Source organism: Mustelus asterias, chromosome 5, assembly GCF_964213995.1.
Source record: "Mustelus asterias chromosome 5, sMusAst1.hap1.1, whole genome shotgun sequence".
NCBI classification, from domain to species: Eukaryota; Metazoa; Chordata; class Chondrichthyes; order Carcharhiniformes; family Triakidae; genus Mustelus; species Mustelus asterias.
The window spans coordinates 13,467,181-13,487,702 of NC_135805.1; the positions used below are offsets into that span (position 1 = coordinate 13,467,181).

Genomic DNA, 20,522 nt, shown 5'->3' on the forward strand with positions numbered 1-20,522 from the left:
TGCAGCAGTGTGCGATTATTTCTTTCACTTTGGAGTTTCAGAATCAGACCAGATGCGACCCAAATAGCTTTATTCAAAGACTTTAGCATTGGAGCAGAAGATGCTACAGTTGTGTTGTAAGTGCTGCCTGATGTGAGGATTGAATGAAACATAACAAATTAATAATTGGAAAGTTACTGTTTTGCTCACTATTGTTCTTTTGTAACTCTCTTTGTTCTCAGTATCTTGTGATGGACTACTATGTTGGGGGAGATCTTTTAACGTTACTCAGCAAATTTGAGGACCGATTACCAGAGGACATGGCAAAGTTCTACCTAGCAGAAATGGTTTTGGCCATTGATTCTGTTCATCAGTTACACTATGTGCACAGGTGAGATGATCTGAAACTGTGGTTTGATAATTCCAGTCATCACTTATTTTACCACAATCTGAGAACTTGTCTGACATCTTTATATATATTTTTTCTATAAAGTTATAAAGAGGAGCGATAACTTCTATAAAGTTATAAAGAGGAGCGATAACTTCTTATACACAATTTTAAAATAAATGTGGCGTTGTTTGGATTGCTTCAAGCTAGTGCGTAATCTCATCATTTTGGGACTATTTCTAATCATGCCAATTCCAAAATTAGAGAAATGAGCAAAGCCACAGAACATTATTATTTGTAAAACATCCTTTCATGGAACAATTTTAATTTTTCAGATAATCAGTAATGTACATTTAACCAACCTTTTGTTGACTCCTATCACCATCACATCTAGCAAACCCCCTCATTGATTTGGGCATAAACTTCATTAAGGTTTGGAGGAGAAAGGCGAGACTTCAGTTAGGTGAATGCTTAGTGGGTTTGGTGTGTGTTAACATTGGTTTGCAGCACAGAGTGTCATCGTGACGACTGAGAATTGATTTGATTTGATTAATTATTGTCACAATAATTGGGATAGAGTGAAAAGTATTGTTTCTTGAGCACTAAACAGACAAAGCATACTGTACATAGAGAAGGAAAGGAGAGAGTGCAAAACATAGTGTTACAATCATGGCTAGGGTGTAGAGAACGATCAACTTTGTATATGGTAGGTCCATGATGGCAGCAGGGAAGAAGTTGTTCTTGAGTCAGTTGGTACACGTCCTCAGATTTTTGTATCTTTTTCCTGATGGAAGAAGGTGGAAGAGAGAATGTCCAGGGTGCGTGAGGTCCTTGATTATACTGGCTGCTTTTACGAGGCAATGACAAGTGTAGACAGTGTCAATGGATGGGAGGCTGGTTTGCCTGATGGACTGAACTTTGTTCACAACCCTTTGTAGTTTTTTTGCAGTCTTGGACAGAGCAGGAGCCATACCAAGCTGTGATACAACCAGAAAGAATGCTTTTTTACATCTGTAAACATTGGTGAGAGTCGTAGTAGACATGCCAAATTTCCTTAGCCTCATAAGAAAGTAGAGGCGTTGGTGGGCTTTCTTAACTATAGTGTCGGCGTGGCGGGACCAGGACAGTTTGTGATCTGGGCACATAGAAACATGAAACTCACGACCATTTCCATTTCATCCCCGTTGATGTTGACAAGGGCATGTCCTCCACTATGCTTCCTCAAGTCGATGACTAGCTTCTTCGTTTTGTTGACACTGAAGGAGAGATTAGGGGAATTTCACAGTAACATCATTTCAGTGGTAATGTAAGCCTTACTTGTGACTAATAAATAAACTTTAACTTTATTATTATTATCGCACCAGCTCACCAGATTCTCTATCTCTTTCCTGTACTCTGTCTCATCATTGTTTGAGATCCAACCCACTACGGTGATGTCATCAGCAAACTTGAAAATCGAGTTGGAGGGGAATTTGCTCACACAGTCATAGGTGTATAAGGATTATAGTAAGGGGTTGAGGACACAGCCTTGTAGTGCACCAGTGTTGAGGATGATCATACAGGAGGTGTTGTTGCCTATCCATACCAGTTGCAGCCTATGTGTTAGGAAGTCTAGGATCCAGTTGTAGAGAAAGGAACCAAACCCCAGGCCACGGAGTTTGGAGATGAATTTTGTAGGAATAATGGTGTTGAATGCTGAGCTGTAGTCAATAAATAGGAGTCTGACATAGGTATCTATGTTATCTAGGTGTTCCAGGGTTGAGTGCAGGGCCAGGGAGGTGGTGTCTGCTGTGGACCTGTTGCGGCAGTAGGTGATCTGTGGTGGATCCAGGTTGTCCGGGAGGCTGGAATTGATTCATGCCATGGCTAGCCTTTCGAAGCACTTCATAATGATGGATGTCAGGGCCACCGGACGATAGTCATTAAGGCACGCTGCCTGGCTGAATAGAGTAGCAGTAAAGTTCTGAACTGTTTTACTTCTGCGTTGTAAAAATTTATGTCAAGGTAAAACTTAAATTGAAAAATTTCCCATTCGATCCATATGTTGCTATATTCTCTATTTTAAAAAGTTCAGTGATTGAAAATTATTGGCACATGGTAGATCTATTAAAGACTTAATGTCTCTCAAGGGGTATTCAGCAGGCAGAAAATACAGTGGAGTTGTGGAAGAGGAAGTCCAAATATCAATCTATCTCAGCACATCAGTGCAGCAGCACCTCTGAATCCTTTGAATATATTTGTGTAAATGCAATTTGTTCAGATGTTTGAGCTAGATAAAGGAAGGGAAATGGCAGGTCTTTCAGGGATACAGACAGGACATATTTGTGGCAAGTTCACCCATTGTTTTAATACCAGATAAAGTAAAGTAAAGATTACAGTAAATGGCAGAACCCTTAACAGTATTGATAGGCAAAGGGATCTGGGTGTACAGGTACACAGGTTACTGAAAGTGGCAATGCAGGAGAAGGTAGTCAAGAAGGCATACGGCATACTTGCCTTCATCGGCCAGGTTATTGAGTTTAAAAGTTGGCAAGTCATGTTCCAGCTTTATAGAATCTTAGTTAGGTTGCACTTGGAATACAGTGTTCAATTCTGGTCGTCACACTACCAGAAGGATGTGGAGACTTTGGAGAGGGTACAGAAAAGATTTACCAGGATGTCGCCTGGTATGGAGGGCATTAGCTATGAGGAGAGGTTGGAGAAACTTGGTTTGTTCTCACTGGGGCGACAGAGGTTGAGGGGCGACTTGATAGAAGTCTACAAGATTATGAGGGGTATGGACAGAGTGGATAGTGAGAAGCTTTTTCCCAGGGTGGAAGAGTCAATTACTAGGGGGCACAGGTTTAAGGTGCGAGGGGCAAGGTTTAAAGGAGACGTACAAAGCAGATTTTTTTACACAGAGAGTAGTGGGTGCCTGGAACTTGTTGCCGGGGGAGGTAGTGGAGGCGGATACGGTAGTGACTTTTAAGGGGCGTCTTGACAAGTACATGAATAGGATGGGAATAGAGGGATATGGTCCCTGGAAGGGTAGGGGTTTTAGTTAAGTCGGGCAGCATGGTCGGTGCAGGCTTGGAGGGCGGAAGGGCCTGTTCCTGTGCTGTAATTTTCTTTGATCTTTTGTTCAGATCTTGCCTTCTCTTTTCACTATACCCCTCAATACTATCTCTCTGAAAGTATGTATTTATCTTTGATTCTATTTGAACAGTTGACCTAATTGTTCTCCTTGCAAACTTGTTCCACAAGACTTCCACAAAGCTTTGTCCAACTTTCCCTTCTCACTCTTGATATCCTCTTTAGCTCTATATTTTGAACACTTTGTCAAAGAGCAGCTGCCAGGGTCAACTTTGGTCAATGTTTGCATTAAGAAGAGAGAGTTTAAATTTAAATTTATGGTTAAGTTTATTTATTAGTCACAAGTAGGTTTACACTAACACTGCAACAAAGCTACTGTGAAAATCCCCTAGTCGCCACACTCCGGCGTCTGTTCGGGTAACACTGAGGGAGAATTTAGCATGGCCAATGCACCTAACCAGCATGTCTTTCGCACTGTGGGAGGAAACCGGAGCACCCGGAAGAAGCCCATGCAAGCATGGGGAGAACGTGCAGACTCCGCACAGACAGTGACCCAAGCCGGGAATCAAACCTGGGTCCCTGGCGCTGTGAGGCAGCAGTGCTAACCACTGTGTCACCGTGCCGAGAGTGACCTGTGTGTAGTTTTTCTTTCTCTTGCGTAGGACATATATTTAAGTTTCAGTGAAATCCAGCGAGCAAATGTTTTTAAGTCTTTAAAAAAAATACTCAGCTTCCTGACCACCATATTATTCCAGTAGGTTTTAGTTTTATACGGATGGTTTTAAGTTAGGGAACTTGTTCAGAACTCTTAACTTTTAGGGTTGATAGTTGTGTTTAGATGAAGATAGGAAAGGCACTTTTGCGTGCCAGCTGGAGCTAAGTTTCATGTTCGAAGTGCCTTGACAGCCAGTTTCCATAATATTAATAGAAGGTGATAATTTAACAGGGACAGCTGCTGTAATGATCATATAGACATTGCTTTACTAGTGAGCTGCACCCACATGAGATATGCATTACGTGTCCCACCAGTGAGGAATTCTAAGGGATCCTTGAAAAGAGAGGTGAAAGCCAAGGTTGCTTGAAATACAGCGGAGTTGTTGGGTAACATTTAGATTAGCATTGAGCCAAGGCAGCTAAGTTACAGACTGCTTTGAATCTTTGATGACAGATGTGGTGGACCTGGTCTGGTTTGAGCTGAGATGTCTGTGTATTCAGGGAGGTGGACCATTGAAGCTCCATCGAATTTGCCTGGGCAGTGATGCTACTTTGTCACAATGCCAGTAAAACAATTAAACTTTATTAATCTAGGGAAGAAAATACCTTTTTTGTCTGTGTTCTCACCTCTGCTATAGAAAAAAAGCCGCACATTGTAGCGGAATAGAGGGATCGAATTCTCAGCATGGTGTTGGATAGGGCATTTAAATATAACCACAAACTGTCGGAGCTCGCTATGAGAAAATCTTTGCTGTTTTTCTAACAGCAGCTTTGAATTCTTTTCCTCTCTTATCTCCGTTTGCCAAAGGAAACTGTGTTTCTGTCATATTGCTGTCCAGTGGTCAGTGTGTTGGCATCTTTAGTACGAAAAAGATTGTATCAGTTTTATGGTACTCAAAAGCACTGTGGAAAAGAAATGTAAAAGTTTCACCTTCCTTGTGGCCACTTACATATAAAGGGAGGATCATATAGACATAGTTCAATTTGTTGCACTCATGATCTAATCTTTGGGCTTCCTTTGATTGAATGATACACCGAGAGCTTTCCATCTGCATGCACACTAACAAATTAAAGTCCTAATTCAGGTAGGATATTGAGTATTCAAACAGGCCATTTGGCCTAACCAATCCATCCTAGTATTTATGCTCCACTTTAGCTTCCTCCCATCTTTCATCATCTCAATTTATCATTGCAGGCCTCTGTTCCCTTCTTCCTCATATGATCGTCGAGTTTCCCCTTCCACATCTATACTATTCACTTCAAGCACTCCAAGTGGTCGTGAGTTCCACATTCTGACCACTCTGAGTGAAGAATTTTCTTCTGGATTCTCTATTGGATTTCTTGGTGACTATCTGAAATTGATGGTCTCCAGCTTTGCTCTTCCACACCAGAGGAAGCATTCCCTATCCACTCTTATCAAAACAGTTCAGAATTTTAGGCCATCCCTCAGCCTTTTTTCAAGAGAAAAGAGACACAGCTGTCAATCCTTTCCTGAAATGTATATCTGTGCATTTCTGGCATCATCATTGCGAATCTTCTCCGCACTCTCTCCAGTGCCTCTATATCCTTTCTATACAATAGGGTAACCAAAACATCATATATGTGCTGGAACCAGTTCTACACTGGAGCTGTGTACTCTGACCCAAGTTATAAACGGTAAGAAGTCTCACAACACCAGGTTAAAGTCCAACAGGTTTATTTGGTACCACCCCCCCCCCCCCCCCCCCCCCCCTCAACCTTGAACCTATGACCCCTCGTGAACGTCACCACCGTTCACCCTATCTATGCCTTTCATAATTTTATACACCTCTATTAGGTCACCCCTCATCCTCTGTCTTTCCAGTGAGAGCAACTCCAGTTTCCCCAATCTCTCCTCATAACTAAGCCCCTCCATACCAGGCAACATCCTGGTAAACCTCCTCTGCACTCTCTCTAAAGCCTCCACGTCCTTCTGGTAATGTGGCGACCAGAACTGGACGCAGTATTCCAAATGCGGCCGAACAAACGTTCTATACAACTGCAACATCGGACCCCAACTTTTATACTCTATGCCCCGTCCTATAAAGGCAAGCATGCCATATGCCTTATTCACTACCTTCTCCACCTGTGACGTCACCTTCAAGGATCTGTGGACTTGCACACCCAGGTCCCTCTGCGTATCTACACCCTTTATGGTTCTGCCATTTATCGTATAGCTCCCCCCTACATTAGTTCTACCAAAATGCGTCACTTCGCATTTATCTGGATTGAATTCCATCTGCCATTTCTTTGCCCAAACTTCCAGCCTATCTATATCCTTCTGTAACCTCTGACAATGTTCCTCACTATCTGATCACCCCAATTACACCTTCTTCCAGATCATTTATATAAATCACAAACAGCAGAGGTCCCAATACAGAGCCCTGCGGAACACCACTAGTCACAGGCATCCAGCCAGAAAAAGACCCTTCCACTACCACCCTCTATCTTCTGTGACCAAGCCAGTTCTCCACCCATCTAGCCACCTCCCCCGTTATCCCATGAGATCCAACCTTTTGCACCAACCTACCATGAGGGACTTTGTCAAAAGCTTTACTAAAGTCCATACAGACGACATCCACGGCCCTTCCCTCGTCAACCATTCTAGTCACTTCTTCAAAAAACTCCACCAGGTTAGTGAGGCATGACCTCCCTCTCACAAAACCATGCTGACTATCGTTAATGAGTTTATTCCTTTCTAAATGCGCATACGTCCTATCTCTAAGAATCTTCTCCAACAACTTCCCTACCACGGACGTCAAGTTCACCGGCCTATAATTTCCCGGGTTATCCTTCCTACCCTTCTTAAATAACGGGACCACATTAGCTATCCTCCAATCCTCTGGGACCTCACCTGTGTCCAGTGACGAGACAAAGATTTGCGTCAGAGGCCCAGCGATTTCATCTCTCGTCTCCCTGAGCAGCCTTGGATAGATTCCATCAGGCCCTGGGGATTTGTCAGTCTTTATATTCCCTAAAAAACCTAACACTTCCTCCCTTGAAATGGAGATTTTCGCTAACGGGTCAACACTCCCCTCCGAGACACTCCCAGTTAACACATCCCTCTCCTTTGTGAATACCGACGCAAAGTATTCATTTAGGATCTCCCCTACTTCTTTGGGCTCTAAGCATAATTCTCCACTTTTGTCCCTGAGAGGTCCGATTTTTTCCCTGACAACCCTTTTGTTCCTAACGTATGAATAAAATGCCTTGGGATTCTCCTTAATCCTGTCTGCCAAGGACATTTCGTGACCCCTTTTTGCCCTTCTAATTCCTCGTTTGAGTTCTTTGGACATCCCGGGTCCTTTTAATTTAGTGTTTATCTGATCCCTTAAACAGGTGCTACATCATTAAAATTGACATCCTGCTGTAAAGAGAAGTGTTTGTGAGGTAGGGCTGGATATCATCAGCATGTAAGTGGAATCTGATGTCTTGCCCCCTGATAGGCAGCATTAGGATGAAAAATAGATCATGTGCTCAAGTACTCGGCTGAGGCTTGAAACCATTAATTTCTGACTCAGACGTGTGTGTGAAAACAACAGGCAAAAGCTGAAACACTAAAATTGACAGTAACAACATGTAGGTGTATCTGTGTACAAAATATCTCCATCAAGGCCTGGTGTTTAATGCTGACTCATAAGTTGAATACAACTTCTGGCAATTTGTGGGATTTTAATGAGAATTATTTTGCTATCACATCCTCCTGTGTTTGAGATGGCAGCATTTGTACTTTCACCATTGCCTCTCTGCCAATTCCCTTGCTATTGCCTCTCAGAGAGACACCCCATACTGTTGCTAGCCATACCAAAGTGATGCAGTCTGAAACCAGAAGCCCAGAGTTGGTCATGGTTGTCTGCAATCTCCGCTAGCACAAGTGTTTCCTTTATTTAAAATGGGAATGCATATTCATTGCTAATGTTCAGATCCTGAAGAAAGTCGCATTGAAAATATGCCCTTAACCAACCTATGATGTATTGGTGCCACCCTAAAGAGTCATGGAATCATATAATGATATGGTACAATGGATGTGATTTGCTCTTGGTGCCTGTGCTGACTCAATGAAAGAGCAGTCCAATTAGTCCCATTCCCCTAACCTTTTCCTAAAGCCTTGTCATTTTTTGCCTTCCAGTATATATACAATTCTCTTCTAAATTAATTGAATCTACTTCCACTATCTTTTCAAGCTTATTTTGATTCTTTTCCCCATAACCCTACACATTGTTTCTGTTCAAATAATCATCTGATCCCTCTTGAATGCCTTGATTGAACCTGCCCCCACACTTCCAGGCAGTGCATTCCGAACCATTCGCTGTGTGAAAAAGTTTTTCCTCTCATCGCATTTAAATCTATGCCCTCTTGTTCCAAATACTTTTACAAGTGGAAGCAGTTTCTCCAGATGTACTCTGTCTAGCTCACTCATGGTTTTGAACACCTCTATCAAGTCTCCTAGCCGCCTTCTCTCCAAAGTGAACAGTCCTAACTTCTCCAGTCTATCTTCATAACTGAAGTTTCTCATCCCTGGAACCATTCTTGTAAACCTCTTATGCATTCTTCCCAACATGTTCACATCCTTCCTAAAGTGTGTCACCCAGAACTGTACATTATACTCCAGCTAATGTCTAACTAGTTTAGCAAAACCTCCTTTCTCTTGAACTCTATGTCACTATTAGTAAAGCCTTGGATACTATCTGCTTTATTAATTGCTCTCTACACCTTTCCTGCAACCTTTAATGAGTTATGCACATACACATCCAGGTCTCTCTGCTCCTGCAGACCCTTTAGGGTTGCAACCTTTATATTATCTTGGCGGCACGGTGGCACAGTGGGTAACACTGCTGCCTCACAGCGCCAGGGACCCGGGTTTGATTCCCGGCTTGGGCACTGTCTGTGTGGAGTTTGCACATTCTCCCGTGTCTGCATGGGTTTCCTCCCACCATCCAAAGATATGTGGGTTAGGTGGATTGGCCATGCTAAATTGCCCCTTCGTGTCAGGGGGACTAGCTAGGGTAGGTGCATGGGGTTATGGGGATGGAGGCTGGATGGGATTGTGGCCGGTGCAGACTCGATGGGCCGAATGGCTTCCTGTACTGTATAATTCTATGATTCTATTCTATGTTCTTCCTAGCAAAATGCGTCACTCCACACTCCTCTGTAATGAACTTCATCTGCTGCCTATCTGCCCATTGCACCAACTTGTATGTCTTTTTAAAGTTCTACACTGTCCTCCTCACGGTTCTTAATACTTCCAAGTTTTGTATCATCTGCAAACTTTGAAATTGTCCCCTGCACACCAAGATCTAGGTTATTAACATGTATAAGGAAAAGGGAGGGTGCCAATACTGGCCCCTGGGGAACACCACTGCAAACTTTTCTCCAGCTGAAAAATATACATTGACCATTGACATTGAAAAATTGGCTGTTTCCTATTCAGCCAATTCTGTACCCACGCTTCTATTGTCCATTTTATTCCATGAGCTATAACTTTGCTCACAGGTCTGTGCTGTGGCACTGTATTGAATGCCTTTTGGAAGTCTATGTCCACCACTTCAGCCGCATTGCCCTCATCAATCCTCTCTGTTCCCTCTTCAAAAAACAGCAAGTTAGTTAGACATGATTTCCCCTTAAGAAATCCATGGAAGGATGTAGTTATTCTAATGATGATGAAGGACCTACTATGTACGTTAACATTTCGTCTTTTTACTTCCAATTTATAAATATTAAAATTTCTTTGCATCTCTGCTGTCCTGTTCAAACCTGCCCCCTTCAAACCTCTTTTGCACGTTGGCCAACATATTTCTACATATAATGGCCAGGATTCTCCGGTCTCGTGGGCACTGCCACCGCTGCCAGCCTAAGCAGAGAATTTGTCGCTCAGCTAAAACTCCATTCACTGCAGCGGGACCAGAGAATCCGAGGAGAATTTTTGGTTATCAGTGGCACAAGACAATGTGGCTTTACTCTCACACGAGACCGTGGGCTTTTGCTTTGCTGATGGAATTGAGCAGTGGAGCAGCCACAATCTAACAGACTGATGCAGCAGGCCTGATGGGAATGTGGTGTCAATATGCTGTCCAAGACCACCATGTCCTTTAATAGTGCCATTGGAATCAGGCTGCATCATCTTTATGTCCTGTCATCAAAATACAAAATGCGCTAATCAGCTCTAATGGTTGGATGCTGCTGCCGTAATTGATTGTGTGAAGGAGATAGAAATAGAAACCCTACAGTGCAGAAGGAGGCCATTCGGCCCATCGAGTCTGCACCGACCACAATCCCACCCAGGACCTACCCCCACATATTTACCCGCTAATCCCTCTAACCTACGCATTTTAGGATTCTAAGGGGCAATTTTTAACCTGGCCAATCAACCTAACCCGCACATCTTTGGACTGTGGGAGGAAACCAGAGCACCCGGAGGAAACCCACGCAGACACGAGGAGAATGTGCAAACTCCACACAGACAGTGACCCGAGCCGGGAATCGAACCCGGGACCCTGGAGCTGTGAAGCAGCAGTGCTAACCACTGTGCTACCGTGCCACCCATAGAGATATGAATTTAAAATTGAGGTTAATGTTCGTCGGAGCTCTGGCCTTGAATCTTAGCTTGATTACTGCTTTCTTTTACTATGATTGGCACGTTGCGATAAAGTTACGTCCCACATGGGAGAAACAAAGTGAAGTTGCTGCTGATTGGAATGGCTGGGATCAGGCTGCAAGAAGCAGGTCAATGATATGCTTGAAGGTCACATTTTCAGCTTTAAATGGCAAAAGAAGGTGGAAGAAGTGTTGAGATTCGGTTACAGTTCAAAAGTTTTGAATTCTGTCCAGAGGATGACGTTTGAATTTGAAATGTATTCAGCTGAAATCTTAACTGGAAAAAAATAATTATACTACTTCCTCCTTGTCTAAAAATGTGACTTTTAAAATTGCCATGCTTCACCAGTAGGCTTGGTGTCCTTTATAGGAGCGCACATCTACTAAAAATTGTCACAGATGCAGAAAAAGAAGAAATGTTATGTATACCTATTCTCTACCACAGAGCTGAGTGGTGCATTCTGACGTAGGCATAGAGACTGTCCGACTGAATGAGTGCAGCTCCAACAATACTCAAGAAGCTTGACCTCAATCCCACCCCACACACATATACCACATGGATTGCAGCAGTTCAAGAAAGCAGCTCACCATCACTTTCCCGGGGATAATTAGGGAGGGTAATTAATGCTGGCCTATACCCCATGAAAGAGTAAAGAAAACCCAAATGATCGTCCTCTCAGCTGACTTCATCTAACCTTATTCACAAATGCTACTATTTATTTCTCCGTCATACTGAGGGGAGGGAATGGCCTAGTGATATTATCGCTAGACTATTAATTCAGAAATTCAGCTAATGTTCTGGGGACCCAGGTTCGAATCCCGCCAAAGCAGATGGTGGAATTTGAATTCAATAAAATAAACATCTGGAATTAAGAAATATTAATATTTCTTTGCATCTCTGCTGTCCTGTTCAAACCTGCTTCTTCAAACCTCTTTTGCATGTTGGCCAACATATTTCGACATATAATAGCCAGGATTCTCCAGTCTCGTTGGCACTGCCACCACTGCCAGCCTAAGTGGAGAATTTGTCGCTCAGCTAAAACTCCATTCACTGCAGCGGGACCAGAGAATCATGAAACCATTGTCGATTGTCGGAAAAACCCATCTAATGTCCTTTAGGGAAGGGAATCTGCCACCCTTACCTGGTCTGGCCTACATGTGACTCCAGAGCCACAGTAATGTGGTTGACTCTCAGTGGCGCTCGAGCAACGAGGGATGGGCAATAAATGCTGGCCAATCAGTGACGCCCATGTCCCACAAATGAACAAAAAAAAACTAATTTAACCCTTTCTTAAATACATCACCAACTACTATTGGTAACAAACTTCACATTCTAACCACTATCTGGGTAAAGAGGTTGCTCCTGAATTCTCTGTTTTGATTTATTCACAACTGTCTTATATTGTTTTTAATCTCTATTCAAATGGTCCTCAATATTTGCCCTTCCATAATCTAAAGATCTCTTAGATCACCCATCCATCTTTTCTCTGGTGTAAAGAACCCCAACCATCTTAACCTTTACTGATAGGTAGAACTTGTCATTTCAAGTATCTCCCTTGTGAATCTTTTTTGAACCTTCTCCAGTGCCTCTACATCCTTCTTAATAATATGAAGAGCCGAATGTTCACAACCTTCATCAGTCAACCCTCTTTGCCCTCTCTGTGTCTATCGCCTCCCTCCTCAGATATCACTCAATAATTGAACTTCTCTTGGTGGAGCCGCTGACATCTGTGGATCCACTGTTGCAAATCTGTCTACAGTTTGTCAGCTCGGCACAAACAGCCCTGCTCATTGTTGATTTGAATGGCAAAATAGTTGTTTGGTTAAAGATGAAATCTAGACTCCTAGATGAAGTTTCATTTAACCATGAAATACACTTCATTCCTCAGCAGCCCTGTGGAATCTCACCTGCACAGTGGGGTTAAGCAGCTCAGTTAATGCCAGGGTCAGGGGGAAAACGGTCTGCTGGTTGGAATCATACCTGGCACAAAGGAAACTAATTGCGGTTGTTGGAGGTCAATCATCTCGATTCCAGGACATCGCTGCAGGAGTTCCTCAGGGTATAGTCTGTGGCCCAATGACCACCACCTTTTGCCAATTAGGGATGGGCAATGAGTGGAAGGCCATTGATGAAGCAGCTGCAGATAGTTGGGCCTAGGACACTGCCCTGAGAAGCTCCTGCAGTGATCTTGAACTGAGATGATTGACCTCCAACCGCCACAACCATCTTCCTCTGTGCCAGGTATGACTCCAAGCAGCAGAGAGTTTTCGCCTTATTCCCATTGACTTCAGCTCTGATCGGGCCACTTGATGGCACACTCCGTCAAATGCTGCCTTGATATCAAGAGCTGTCACTCATCTCACCTCTGGAGTTCAGCTCTTTTGTCCATGTTTGAACCAAGTTGGTCAGGAGCTGAATGAACCTTGTGGAACCCCAAGCTGAGTATCAGTGAGCAGGTAATTGCTACGAGCTCTTGATTGCACTGCTGTTGACATCTTGCAGCACTTTACTGATGATACAGAGTGGATTGATGGGGCAGTAATTGGTCAGGTTGGATTTGTCCTACTTTTAGTGTACAGGACATATCTGGACAATTTTCCAAGTTGCCAGATAGGTGCCAGAGCTGTATTGGAACAGCTTGACTAGGGGTGTGGCATGTTCTGGAACACAAGTCTTCAGTACTGTTGCTGAAATGTTGTGAGGGCCAGAACCTTTGCAGTATCCAATGCCTTCAGCCATTTCTTCATATGGTCATTGGTGACAAGCCATTTGCTTCTTTCATTTGCTTCAATGAGATGTGAAGATGTACCTCTTGTGTAACTTCACCAATTCTAGTACCTATAAAGTGTGTATGTTGCATTATGTAGATATAATTTCTGCTGTTGAAAATGAAGAACATTCAGTATGGGCGGCACGGTAGCACAGTGGTTAGCACTGCTGCTTCACAGCTCCAGGGTCCCGGGTTCGATTCCCGGCTCGGGTCACTGTCTGTGTGGAGTTTGCGCATTCTCCTCGTGTCTGCGTGGGTTTCCTCCGGGTGCTCCGGTTTCCTCCCACAGTCCAAAGATGTGCGGGTTAGGTTGATTGGCCAGGTTAAAAATTGCCCCTTAGAGTCTTGGGATGCGTAGGTTAGAGGGATTAGCGGGTAAATTAGCGGGTAAAAAAAAAAGGGATTAGCGGGTAGGGCCTGGGTGGGATTGGGCCGAATGGCCTCCTTCTGCACTGTAGGGTTTCTATGATTTCTATGAGTACAGCGATTTCAATACCAATTAAATTATTGTTAATAACAAAGAATATATAACATTTTGACCTACAGCCAGGTTACTTGTAAATGTTTATGTGGTGTTGCAGAACTGAACCCAAAGTGATTCCCATGGGACTACTCATTTTAGGGTAGGATTATAAGTTCCCACTTTAAATCCATAATCTTTATTCTGAATGAAGCTAATGTTGGGCAGTGAAACTGGGATGAAGATGATGCTACCTGGTTAGCCTTGGTAGTTACAAACTATGTATTGCCTCCCATTACAGTGCAGTCCTCCTGAGTTAGAATGCCATTCGTGACAAACATAAAACCACAAAGAGCAAACATGGTATTAGTTGAATTAAAAGGCTGAAACCAGTCACTTGGCTTGGACTGTAGTTTTTACAGCCCATTCCAACTGTTTTCAGCTGGCTTTTGCACCTGTTATCCCATCTTCCTCAACGTGGCCTGCCTTTAACAGATGTGATTTACACACTGCCTATTTTTACCTAGCATTGTTAGAAATCCTCACACAAACTAGTTAAACACTTCGGAGGGTTAGTCTGCAGAGCAAGTCTGAAAATATAGCACTTGCATTTGAAAATAAGGAAGAATTTGCATGTTATCACACCAATACATTGCAGTTAGTTGATGTGTTCAGAATTTTATAATTAATTTTTTGAACTTAAATTGCTCCATAACTTTACTCTTCCTCCCCTCGGTCATTGCTATCATATCTTGACCAGGCTAATTCCTGTGCATCATACCTAAGTTTCTCCGTATTTTTGCCATAGTTTGTATATTTCCTCGAGGTTCACCAAGTCAGTGCACCAAGGGAGAAGAGAGGAAGAATGAAAGAATTGCCATACTTAAAACTGAGTGTGCACAAGGTTACTTTTAGGATAAAGATTACAGGAATGTATTGGTTTTGTTATACTATTTATAGCTTATGCTTGTTTTGGGTGCATAAGTCACTGAAAGCTGGCACATAAGTACATAATGTAATTAAAAAGACTAAAGGAATGTTGAACTTTAGTTCAAGGAGGTTGGATTACTGTGGTGGTGCCAGGGGGTATGGCAGCTTGCAAGCTTTAGTTGATCTTCATCAGATTCTGTCTTTAAACTCCATTCGGTTCATGGCAGTGGTTCTCAAGAAACAGATTCACCAGAACATAGAACATAGAAAAACTACAACACAAACAGGCCCTTCGGCCCACAAGTTGTGCCGAACACATCCCTACCTTCTAGACCTACCTATAACCCTCCATCCTATTACGCTCCATGTACTCATCCAGGAGTCTCTTAAAAGACCCTATTGAGTTCGCCTCCACCACCACTGACGGCAGCCGATTCCACTCGCCCACCACCCTCTGTGTGAAAAACTTACCCCTAACATCTTCCCTGTACCTACCCCCCAGCACCCTAAACCTGTGTCCTCTCGTAGCAGACATTTCCACCCTGGGAAAAAGCCTCTGAGAGTCCACCCGATCTATGCCTCTCAACATCTTATATACCTCTATTAGGTCTCCTCTCATCCTTCGTCTCTCCGAGGAGAAAAGACCAAGCTCCCTCAGCCTATCCTCATAAGGCATGCCACTCAATCCAGGCAACATCCTTGTAAATCTCCTCTGCACCCTTTCAATCTTTTCCACATCCTTCCTATAGTGAGGCGACCAGAACTGAGCACAGTACTCCAAGTGGGGTCTGACGAGGGTCTTATATAGCTGTATCATTATCCCCGGACTCCTAAACTCAATCCCTCGATTGATAAAGGCCAGCACACCATACGCCTTCTTAACCACCTCCTCCACCTGCGGGGCCGATTTCAGAGTCCTATGGACCTGGACCCCAAGGTCCTTCTGATCCCCTACAGTACTAAGAGTCTTTCCCTTTATATTGTATTCCTTCATCCCATTTGACCTGCCAAAATGGACCACGACGCATTTATCCAGGTTGAAGTCCATCTGCCACATGTCCGCCCAGTCTTGCATCCTATCTATGTCCCTCTGTAACTTCTGTCATCCCTCCAGACTACCCACAACCCCACCAACCTTCGTGTCGTCGGCAAACTTACCAACCCATCCCTCCGCTTCCTCATCCAGGTCATTTATGAAAATGACAAACAGCAAGGGTCCCAGAACAGATCCCTGGGGCACACCACTGGTGACCGACCTCCATTTAGAAAAAGACCCATCTATACCCAGTCTCTGCCTCCTTTGGGCAAGCCAGTTCTGGATCCACAGGGCAGCAGCCCCTTGGATCCCATGCCCTCTCACTTTTTCGCGAAGCCTTGCATGGGGGACCTTATCGAACGCCTTGCTAAAATCCATATAAACCACATCTACCGCCTTCCCTTCGTCAATGTGTTTAGTCACATTTTCGAAGAACTCCACCAGGCTCGTAAGGCACGATCTGCCCTTGACAAAGCCATGCTGAGTATTCTTGAGCATACTAAACCTCTCTAAATGCTCATATATCCTGTCCCTCAGGATATTCTCCATCAGTTTACCAACCACTGAGGTTAGACTCACCGGTCAGTAATTATCTGGGCTATCCCTATTCCCCTTCTTGAAAATAGGAACCACATCCACAATCCTCCAATCCAAGAACTTAAAGTAAAAAGTAAAAGTTACATTTATTTATTAGTCACAAGTAAGGCTTACTTACTGCAATGAAGTTACTGTGAATTTGCCCTAGTCGCCACATTCCGGCGCCTGTTCAGGTCAATGCACCTAACCCGCACATCTTTCAGACTGTGGGAGGAAACCGGAGCACCCGGAGGAAACCCAAGCAGACACGGGGAGAACGTGCAAGCTCCACATAGGTAGTGACCCAAGCCAGGAATCGAATCCAGGTCCCTGTCCCTGGCACTGTGAGGCGGCAGTGCTAACAACTGTGCCGCCCAAAGGTACCAAAACTCAGAGTTAAATTTGGTCAGATTTCTTGAATTTGGCTTTTATTCCCTTGATCTTAGAAGGTTAACCAGGCCATCTAATTGAGGGATTTGATAGAGTAGATATAGATAAATGATTTCCTCTGCACGAGGGACTTAATCTTAAAATTAGAGCTGGGCCATAAGAGTGAAATGAAGAAACATTTTTTTCACGAGCAGCATAGTGCAAATCTAGAACCCCAAAAGTCTTGGAAGCTTGAGGCATTTTACAATTGATAGTTCTTTTGTTGGAAAGGAAGAAAGATGAATTATGGACAGGATAGTGATAGCTAGAGATTAACATCACTACAAGTTAGTAAGCCACCTGGTCTAGGTGGAATGCACATGAGGATGCTGAGAGAAGCTCAGATAGAAATAGCAGAAACATTGATCACAAATTTTTAATCCTTTTTGGATACAGACATAGTGACGGAGGATTGGAGGGTTGCTAATGTTACACCACTTATTCAAGAAAGTGCAGACTAGCCAGTCTAACAACAGTGGTAGTAAGCTATTGGAAATCATTATCAGGAGCAAGATAAACTTTTATAAGGTATGGGTTAATTAAGTCAAACCAGCATAGATTTGTACAAGGGAAATTGTGTCTGATTAACTCGATTGTATTCCTTGAAGTCACTTTGAGAAGCCATTCAATAAAACACTACATGACAGGCATGTTAAAAAGATGGAAACCAATGAAATGCAGAGGAAAGCGGCAGTATGCATACAGAATTATCTCAGTGATGGAAAACAGAGGGTGATGGATGGCAGTGAGGGGGAAGGCAGAGGGGTGTTGTGGTTTGCAATGGTGATCTCGAAGGATTAGTTTTGGGTCTGTCTAATTTTGATGAACAATCTGGATTGGTGGGTGGAGCAGCATTATTACCCACCCACCAATCCAGATTGTTAATGGTTACAGATGATATAAAACTTGACAGATTAATGTAAAGATAGCTATAGTTTCAGGATGGCATAGATAGGATGGTGCAAGAACAAGACAGATACAATGCAGAGAAAGTTAAAATGTATTTATTAGTGTCACAAGTAGGCTTACATTAACACTGTAATGAAGTTACTGTAAAAATCCCCTCGTCGCCACACTCCGGTGCCTGTTCAGGTACACTGAGGGAGAGTTTAGCACGGTCAATGCACCTAACCAGCATGTCTTTCAGACTGTGGGAGGAAACCGGAGCACCTGGAGGAAACACAAGGAGAACATGCAGACACAAGGAGAACGTGCAGACTCCGCACAGACAGTGACCCAAGCCAGCAATCAAACCTGGGTCCCTGGCGCTGTGAGGCAGCAGTGCTAACCACTGTCCCACCAAGCATGAAGTAAAAAACTTTAAAATAATTAATATAGAAAGACAATAAACGATAAATGAGCAGAAAAATCTTGGTATCTATACACAAAAATCCCTAAAGATGAAGGGAAAATTGATAAGGAAAATTAAAAGCAAAAGGATTTATAAAAGTTAGAATAGAATATGAAAAGAAAGAGATCATGCTAGAATTTCACAAATCACTGGCTTGGCCTCAGCCGGAGTACTGTGGACAAGACAAGGTTAACAGATGCTACCAGGAATGAAGGACTTGAGTTGCAATGAAGGTTCGGAAATCTGGGACCTGTTGTTCTTGGACAGAGGTTTTTGAGATAATTGGTTTTGAAAAGAGGTTTTTTTTAATTCTTTCATGGGATGTGAGCACCATTTGCAAAGGACGTCGATCTGGTGTAGGTCCACTCACAGTGCTGTTAGGAAGGGAGTTCCAAGATTTTGACCTTGGGCATTGTCAGTGACAAGGAAGGAATTGCAGTACAATTCAAAGTCAGGATGGTGAGTGGCTTGGAGGGGAGCGTGCAGGTGGTGGTATTCCCATCTGTCTGCTGCCCTTGTCCTTGTAGGTTGTAGAAGTTTTGGGTTTGGGACATGCTGTTGAAGGAGCCTTGGTGAGTTGCTGCAGTGCATCGTGTCAGTAGTACAAGGCTGCCACTCTGCATCAGTGGTGGAAAGGGTGAGTGATTAAGGTGGTCGATATGGTGCCAGTCAAGCAGGCTGCTTTGTCCTGGATGGTATCAAGCTTCTTGAACATTATTGGAGCCAAACTCATTAAGGTAAGTGGTGAATATTTTATCAGACTCAAAACTTAGTGCCTTGTATATGGTGGACGGGCTTTGTGGAGTCAGGGGTTTGATCAGCCATGATCATAATGAATGGCGCAGTGGGCTCAAAGGGCCGAATGGCCGCCTCCTGCTTCTAGTTTCTATGACTTTCAGCAGAATTCCCAGTCTCCGACCTGCTCTTGTAGCCACAGTATTTAGATGGCTGGCCCAGTTTATTTTTAATCAATGATAGTTTGACAGTAGGGGATTCAGCAATGGAAATGCCATTGAATGTCAGGGGAAGTATTTAGGTTCTCTCTTGTTGAAGATGGTTATTGCCTGGCCTTGTGTTATGTGAATGTTATCTGCCATTGTCCAGGTCTTGCTGCATGGGTGTACGGACTACTTCAGTATTTGAGGAGTCTCGAATCTTATTGCAGACTGTGCAATCATTGCAAATATCCCCACTTCAAATCTTATGATGGAGGGGAGGTTGCTGATCAAGCAGATGAAAATGGTTTGACCTCGGACACTACCCTGAGAAACTCCTACAGAGATGTCTTGGGACTGACATGACTGGATGCTGATATTTACAACCATCTTCCTTTGTGAACTAGGGATGACTCCGACCAACAGTTTTCTCCCTGGTTCCCATTTACTTTGGTCTTGCTAGGCCTCCTTGGTGCCACACTCAGTAAAGTGCTGTCTTGATGTCAAGGCCAGTCACTCTCACCTCACATAATGCATTCAGCTCCTTGTCCTTGTTTGAACCAAGGCTGTAATGAGATCAGGAGGCAGGTGGCACTAGAGTAGATAGAGAAAAACTATTCTATTTGGACTGTGGAATGATCAGAGGTCTTCGAATTAATATTATTGGCAAAAGATCGAGAGAAGTGATGTGAAGAATTTTTTTCACTGAGTTGTCAGGATACAGAATGCTCTACCTGAACAGGTAATGGAATCTAATTCTATTGATAAGTTAAAAAGCAATTTGGACAAATGCTTGAGGATGAAGAATTTTCTTGGGTTGGCAGAGTGTCGGACTAAGACATGATTCTTACTGATATCAATCAAAGGTGCAAATGAAGGTGAGGTGCTACTCTGATCTAGTTCATGTGTGTCCAATGTCTGGCCTGTGGACCACAGTCTGGCCTGCCAGACGTTTGTATCCAGACTGCCAACCGCCGCAATGAAACAAAGAACAAAGAAAATTACAGCACAGGAACAGGCCCTTCAGCCCTCCAAGCCTGCACCAACCATGCTGCCCGACTGAACTAAAAGCCCCTAACCTTCCTGGGATCATATCCCTCTATTCCCATCCTATTCATGTATTTGTCAAGATGCCCCTTAAAAGTCACTATCGTATCTGCTTCCACTACCTCCCCTGGCAGCGAGTTCCAGGCACCTACCTCCTGTGTAAAAAAAAACTTAGCTTGTACATCTCTTTTAAAACTTGCCCCACGCACCTTAAACCTGTGC

At 43.5% G+C, this 20,522-nt stretch overlaps 1 protein-coding gene across 1 annotated transcript in view; it reads left to right on the forward strand.

Moving 5' to 3' along the window:
* The window catches only part of LOC144493948 (serine/threonine-protein kinase MRCK alpha-like), a 498,859-nt gene that overhangs the window by 258,318 nt on the left and 220,019 nt on the right, over window positions 1-20,522 (forward strand). Inside the window, exon 5 of the mRNA XM_078213524.1 lies at window positions 222-370. Within this exon, the coding sequence (XP_078069650.1) occupies window positions 222-370 (149 nt within the window). The remainder of the gene's footprint in view (window positions 1-221; window positions 371-20,522) is intronic.